General features: G+C 50.6%; 1 protein-coding gene across 1 annotated transcript in view; it reads left to right on the forward strand.

The window, feature by feature from the left end:
* The window catches only part of TMEM259 (transmembrane protein 259), a 54,401-nt gene extending 47,515 nt beyond the window's left edge, over positions 1-6,886 (forward strand). Inside the window, exons 6-11 of the mRNA XM_069102036.1 lie at positions 127-227; positions 1,416-1,473; positions 1,865-1,948; positions 2,442-2,574; positions 2,930-3,029; positions 4,050-6,886. Of these exons, the coding sequence (XP_068958137.1) occupies positions 127-227; positions 1,416-1,473; positions 1,865-1,948; positions 2,442-2,574; positions 2,930-3,029; positions 4,050-4,841 (1,268 nt within the window). The 3' untranslated portion in view covers positions 4,842-6,886. The remainder of the gene's footprint in view (positions 1-126; positions 228-1,415; positions 1,474-1,864; positions 1,949-2,441; positions 2,575-2,929; positions 3,030-4,049) is intronic.
* Positions 6,887-7,098: the final 212 nt, after the last annotated feature.

Here is a 7,098-nt window from a genome sequence, read left to right on the forward strand (position 1 = left end):
AGTTATTGTGACTAAAGAGCTTTTTGCAAACCTTAAAATGAAGAGAAATAAGCTATTATCACTTTACCCTGGTTTGTGTCTGGCAAGCTTGGAATTAGCTCTCCTAACTCTTCTCATTTTGCATAGGTTTCCTGCGCAATGTTGTGTCTGGGGAGCATTATCGCTTTGTCAGCATGTGGATGGCGAGGACTTCCTACCTGGCTGCCTTTGTAATTATGGTCATATTTGTAAGTGTGAGAAAAGCCATATGGCTCATTAACTCTCCACAAACCCAGGCCTACCGCTGTTCTTGGCTTGTGGTCATTGGGAGACTTGGGCCAAAGACCCTAGTCTCTGCAAAGAATTTAAGGAAGAGTAGAAAGCCCTGTGCTGGGCAGGGAACATTGAGCAAGGACTGGAAGGGGCCGTATGTAGAGGCACAAATGGATGATAAAGGTGCAGGGCCCAAGGCACTGCTGGAAGAAGCACCTGGGCCAGTCACAGCTAGTGATTTGGAGAGAGGCAGAGCTCAGCATCACTTCTTGAGCTGTTCAGAAATGAAATGGTGACTTTGGGAGGTAACAAGTTCTTTATGTGAGACACAGAATACAGGTGCGCCCGCGTGAGTATTAGAAGACTGGTGCTCATCACTGATTTTGATTATGAAGCTTACAGCTCCAAAGGCTCTTTGTCTAGTTCAGCCTTTCCTGAACCCCAGAGAAATTAAATGACTTGCTTAGAGCTCTACATGGCAAAACCGGGATTCAGGATGAATGAAAAAAGCATTTCTTAAGTGCTAACTCTGCCAGGTGCTATTCCTGCCCTCAAGCAGTTTACATTCTAATGGAGAAGACCACTATGACTTTCTTCTCACCATGCTACCAAAAAAAAGTAGCTCCCTAAATTTTTGTGGGGTCAAAACTAAGTGCTGAATTATTTTACTTTTTAGGCCTTAAAGATTTTAAAAATCAACCTCCAATTTGTTTTGACCCCCCCAAAAAATTTAGGGAGCTACTTTTTCAATAACAAAATGTCAAATACCAATAGTTTAGTCTCACTGTGTGGAGCCTGCCAGTGGTGTCCAGGACACAAAAAGGTTAAGAAACCTTATGGTAGTGGAAAGAACTCTGTATGTGGAGTCGAGCAAAACCTGGGTTTAAAGCTTCACTTTGACACGGACCGTAGTTAGGCTCTTGATCTCCCTGAGCCCCAATTCACTAACCTGTGAAATGGGAATAATAATACAGTTGCTATGTTGGGGTTGCTATTAAACTCAAAAATGATAGTGCACATAAAGCCAAACCAAAAAGGCTTCCTGTGAGGCGGTTCTTAACTGGCTCCTGCCAGGGCCCAGGTCTGCCCATTGTCCCTAATGCAATTGTGCCCTCTGATAGAGAGTGGCCAGTAGCCTAACCCCTCCTGTCCTGTGATTGCAGACTCTGTCGGTCTCAATGCTTCTGCGGTATTCGCACCACCAGATTTTCGTCTTCATTGGTAAGTTCGACTCTATAGACATTTATTAAGCACCCACCATGTTTGAAATTGTAATCCCAGACGTTTTGCAGTTAGGTGAAAGAAGTCGTTTAGTGAGGCCTTCCTACTCAGTGACCCATGGGACACCACTCACAGTGGGCCCAGGGTTGTAGAGTTGGTCTTGTTTCCTACTAGTTTCTTAATCCCTAGAAAACCAGTGCATGGCTTGTAAGCTATCTTCAGCCACCTCCATGTTCTTGCTGCTCAGTCAGAGGTCCATTTCTCCCTTCCAGTCTGAGAGTCACAAGCACTTCTTGTAGTCGGGCTCTATGATCCTCCTTTGTCTGGCCTGACAAGAGACTTCAAAAGACTCTGCTAAGTTGGGGGGTTTTCTGCCCTTTTCCTCTTGCAGTGGACCTCCTACAAATGTTGGAGATGAACATGACGATAGCCTTTCCCGCTGCACCCTTGCTCACAGTTATTTTGGCTCTTGTTGGTAAGTGCGGCTGCCCTTTCTGTTGTAGATGGGATAACTAGAGCTTCTCCTGCCTGCCCCCACATCACATCCTGTCCCACCATGTTGGCCTGCATGTCACTGAAGCCTACACTACAGCTGCAAAGTTAGCAAAGTTGGGCATAGCCCGAGATTTTATCCTCTCGTCCTGGGAATTTGAAACCATAGATTGAGGATGTCACTCATTCTCCAATCTTAGCAAGCGCTCCTGTTCCTCAGAGCTTGGAGGAAACTCTTTTTGGTTGGCCTTGGTGTAGAACTCAAAGCAGTGAGGAGGATAATGGAATCACAGGGACCTGAGTTATTCTTGTGAGGGAGAAGAGTCTGCAGCCACTCACGGCATCATTTCCTGAAGCAGAGGAGGGCTTAGGAGCCCATCCCCCGAGGGGGTGCCAAGCAAACAGTCCATCTCGGGAAGCACTCAGGGAGCCCAGAGTGCTTTTTAGACCCACTTGTTCCTCCTTGCTCCTGCCAGGTATGGAAGCCATCATGTCTGAGTTCTTCAATGATACCACAACAGCATTCTACATCATCCTCATTGTGTGGCTGGCTGACCAGTACGATGCCATCTGCTGCCACACCAACACCAGTAAGAGGCACTGGCTGAGGTAGGTGCCGTGTGTGAGCTCGGCTGCCCCAGGATGGTGCCCCACACTGGCCACAGGACCAGGCACATCTCTGGGCTTCAGACTAAGCAAGCCTGAGGAGGAGGCCTTAGCCCTTCCCTTTGCTGTGCCCTGCTCCTCACAAGGTGTAATGGCCAGATTGCTGGACCCCAAGCCAAGCGTCCTGGGCGTCACTTAATGATGCTGGGGAAAGCTGTGTTTTTCTAACATCTCTGACCCCATTCCTTGAGAGAATGGATGTAAAGAGTACCTCTTAACCCTGAGCACACACCAGTAAGGAGGCGCTTCTGTTTGGGCGTCGAAGGCTGGCCCTCACTTGTCCTTTCTCTGGTTTCAGGTTCTTCTACTTGTATCACTTTGCCTTCTATGCCTATCACTACCGATTCAATGGCCAGTACAGCAGTTTGGCCCTAGTCACTTCTTGGCTCTTCATCCAGGTAACGGGCAAGGGATAAAGAAGCGTGACCACCCAGGGTGAGGAGCTCCCACTGCCCCTGTGCTTGGCCTCGGAAAGGCAGTCTGTGGGTATAGGAAAGGATACTGGATTTGTGGATTCAGATCCCAGCTCTGCTCCCTACTGACTCTGTGACCTTAGACAAGTCATTTTAGGTTATCTTACTGAGCCTCAGCTTTTCCTTTTATAAATGAGGGAACTGGATTCATCGTAATGATGATTAAGGTTTCTTCCAGCTTTCAAACCTAAGATGTTAGGAATTTTGGACTCAAAAGAGATTGGGCCAGATCCCATTTGGAGAGTGTGCAAATACAGGGCATAGAGAATGGAGGGGGGGGGGAGGAAAGGGCCTGAGGTTGAGTGCTAGCTACTGGGGGCACTTTTTTTTAGGGTGCTCACCCCCACTCTTAGACCCAGGGCCTTCACTTCAGGAAGAATTGAGTGGTCTTTTAGAAAGGGGAAAGGAAGGGGCCAGAAAGCTCACCTACAGTGAAGGGAGAGAGCCCTGGATCTCCTGGTGAAGCAGCTGTTGTGGAGTGTTGGGACTTCTGGAGGTATCCCACTGGGCTTGGCATTAGGAGCCCCAGGAGAGTCTTGATTGTGGCCCTGGGGCTTGCTCTGTGACTGTGGCAGCTCCCTGGACTTCTGGGCCCTCGTGGTGGTGCCGGGACTGGGGCCAGCAGAACCAGAGCTCAGATCTCTGCCCCAAACTGTAAAATAGGGATGCTAATGATCCCTGTCGACCATTGCTATGAGCTAATAATCATAAAGCACTTTACCGTGCCTGGCTGGCCATCTTCCCTTTGAAGGGGAATGCCCTGCTTTTGAAGGCAGCCCCGGTAAGCCTCTGCTGGGCCTGCTCATCCCACAGCATTTATTCTGTGCTTATTGTGTCCTCAGTTTGTGGGCCAGAACTTCCAGTCTTCATTTCCAGAGACAGCCCCACATGATGTCATTTTGGGGGATAAGTCTGATTCTCTTGGTCCCCTCTGTTTCTTTACAGCATTCCATGATCTACTTTTTCCATCATTTTGAGTTGCCGGCCATCCTCCAGCAGATCCGCATCCAGGAGATGTTGTTGCAGAACCAACAGATTGGCCAGGGCACCCAAACAGCCCTCCAGGACAATCTCAACAATAATACTGCAGCTGCAGCTATGGCCCCTGGGAGCCCCAGGCCTTCTCTACAAGATGGGAGCAACAGCCAGTCCACCCCTGGGGAAGGGCCTGGCCCCACCTCTGCTTCTGTAGGGGGCGAACTGAACTGGATGGCTGAGACAGCCACTATCTTCACGGACCCTTCATTTCTCTCTGATCTCAGCGCTTCCCTCCTAGAGCAGAGAGCAGGACATGGAGCCCTGGCCAATGGAAGTCCCCCCAGTGTCCCAGCTGCTACCACCTCCCCTGGCCTAGTTGCCCAAATCCGAGTTACTGAGAGCCCTGGGGCCACCACTAGCTCCATCACCATTGAAGTGACATCAGCAACACTGGTCACCCCCCAGGCAGAAGGTACAACACCTGAGCCTCCTGCCTCCCCTCCAGCCCACACCACTGGCACCCCTGAGCCAGCTGCTCCTCCTGCTGATCAGACTAGGGCCAGTTCACACTCACTTGGTGGCCAGGACATTGTCAGTATCTCCGAGAGCAACATCTCCAGGGTCCCTGTCCAAGGCCCCACCTCAGACAGTTGTATGAACCCAGATCTTGAGGCCACACAGGAGAGCCATCCCTGCTCCAAAGACAATGGTGCCCCCCCAGCTGTGCTTTCAGAAGCAGAGTTTAGGAGCCCCTCATGAGCACTTTTGCTGATCCTTGACAGGGCAGAGGGAATCTCTCTGTTCCTGTCAGATACTGGCTCTTTTTCTTCCCCAACCAGATTCAGATGAATTTTTAAAATTATTTTTAAACCCGCTGAGTGAAGGCAGCTTCAGAGAAAGCAGCCTTCCAGAGGCATGGGCCTTACTCCCCAGGGGCAGTTGGTCCCAGCCCTGTCCCCTTGGGCTCCATGGGAAAGATGTGTAACCTGATCTCAGCAGTCTCCAGAGCAGCTGGTTTCTTTGCCCAACTCCCGACCTAAACCTGTGGGCTTCCCTGCACCACTCTCCTTGGGTTTCTTTTTTCCCTCCAAACTGTTCCTCCTACCGTGGCAGGGAGATATGCTCCTGCCTCCCCTTGTTGGAGCCCAGCATAGAACCTCCCCCTCCCCTTGCTTTGTGCAGACACGTCCTAATTTCTGGTGATTTCAGCTCTTCTCTCCTCCCAGGGCATGAGGACTTTTTCACGAGAAAACCCTTATTTTCCCTTTGACTAGAGGATACCTGGAAGGAGCCTGCTCTACTCAGCCTCTGTTTGGGAATCGTTTGAGTGGGGTTTTGTCCGCCACTGAGTACCCAGCATATCCTTTGTCCTCCAAGGCAGCAAGAACTAGGGCTGTGGTGTGGGATTTGGAGAGGGGGGTGGGGTGGGGGGCAGTAGGAAGCTGCTCTGTAGAGCCCAGGGGAGTTTGGATGACAGAGAGCCAAAGGGTGTGTGAGGCAGGGTCCCAGGGATCCGATTAGCACATTCACTGGCCTAGTACAGAGCAGTCAGGGGGTCAGGAAGGAAGGGCCCAGGAGAAATGGAGTCACGCCTCTCTATGGGCAGCCCCTCTTTGACCCCTCACACTCAAGGCTGGCCCCCTTCTAAAACCCCAGAAGAAGAGAATCAACCCCCAAGTAAGCAGTGATGGTGTTAGTTGAGAGTAGGTTTGGCTTGGGGTAAGATGCACATGGTGGGCAGGGTGGAGCAGATGGCCCCCAGCTGGTACAGACAGGCAGGGCCACAGAATCGAGAGCAGAAGGGAGGCCTTCAGCATGAAAGATCACTGGGTTCTCCTCCCCCTCCGTCCCTCCGCAGGGGTTTCTGCTTGGTGCTTGGAGCTCAGTGCCTTTTCTTGGGCCTGGAGTATGGCTTACTCTCCCTGCCTCTTTTTAGCTAGAGCCTCATTTTCCCACTATCTCTTAAGGAGAAGGTCTGGGAGAGTCCTGTGGAGGTAGTCGCAGATCCAGCATGAGCCTGGGATTCTGCCCGGTGGGAAGCAGTGTGGTACCCACAGGCCATCTCTCAGCCCTCTTGGCTGGCTGGGGATGCCTGCTGTGCTCATTCACTCAGGGGCTCCCATACGGAGGTGCTGCTTCTTGGCAATGGAAGTGGACAGTGGAGGGGAATGACTGTGCCCTTTGTACTCTGAGGAGAATCCCTAGAGCTGCCTGAGGCGGGGGAAGAGAGAGAGAAAGTGTGTGTGTGTGTGTGTGTGTACACATGTGTGCAGAACTCTGGAGTGAGGGATGGATAGAAGGCAGTCCCCAGATGTGTAGAACTGAGCCCCATGTTGCGCCATTGAGTGCCACTCATATGGAATCTCATTCATTAGAGGCAGGATTTGACTTTAGGGATCCCCACGTTTCCTGTTCCCCACCTTGTACCCGCTTACACAGCTGCACCTGGCAAAATGTTCTATTTTAGGGGAAATGTACAAGTGGGTGTCATGGCCCCAAGAGCTATAAGAATTCAGTGGGAAAGCTGATGGCCCCTACCAGTCAAAAGGAATGAAAGATCATGGGGATTGGGAGGCCAGTTCCTTGCCCAAATCCCCCTCCTTTTACTACCACGAGCAGACTTGGAAATCTGACTTGCTCTGTCTGGGCCATTGGGTGATAGCTTTGGATGATGAGCCCGGAGGCTGAGTAAATCAACCAAATCACTTGATGAGGAATGAAGAATAAAAAATTCACTCCATTCTATTTAATTGTAATGTACAAAAATTGTGTTTGTATATATAATAAATAGTCTATCTAACAGTTGCCCTCTCCGTGTTGACTTTCCCCCCATGTCTTTCATTGAAACGAGGAGAACAGAGCACTTATTCCCAAGTATTGAAGAACCCCAGGCCCTTTTAACTCCTCCTGGGAAAGAGTTGTGATTTCATTGCTGTGGGTGCTCTCCCCATGTCTCCCACGGTTCTCATCTGTCTTTCCAGTCGATGAGGGGTCTTCCTCAGTGGATTGCTGGAGC

The sequence above is a fragment of the Petaurus breviceps genome, unplaced genomic scaffold (genome assembly GCF_028583685.1).
Source record: "Petaurus breviceps papuanus isolate PSGF00001 unplaced genomic scaffold, PetGlider_PUasm1.0 523, whole genome shotgun sequence".
Classification (NCBI taxonomy): domain Eukaryota; kingdom Metazoa; phylum Chordata; class Mammalia; order Diprotodontia; family Petauridae; genus Petaurus; species Petaurus breviceps.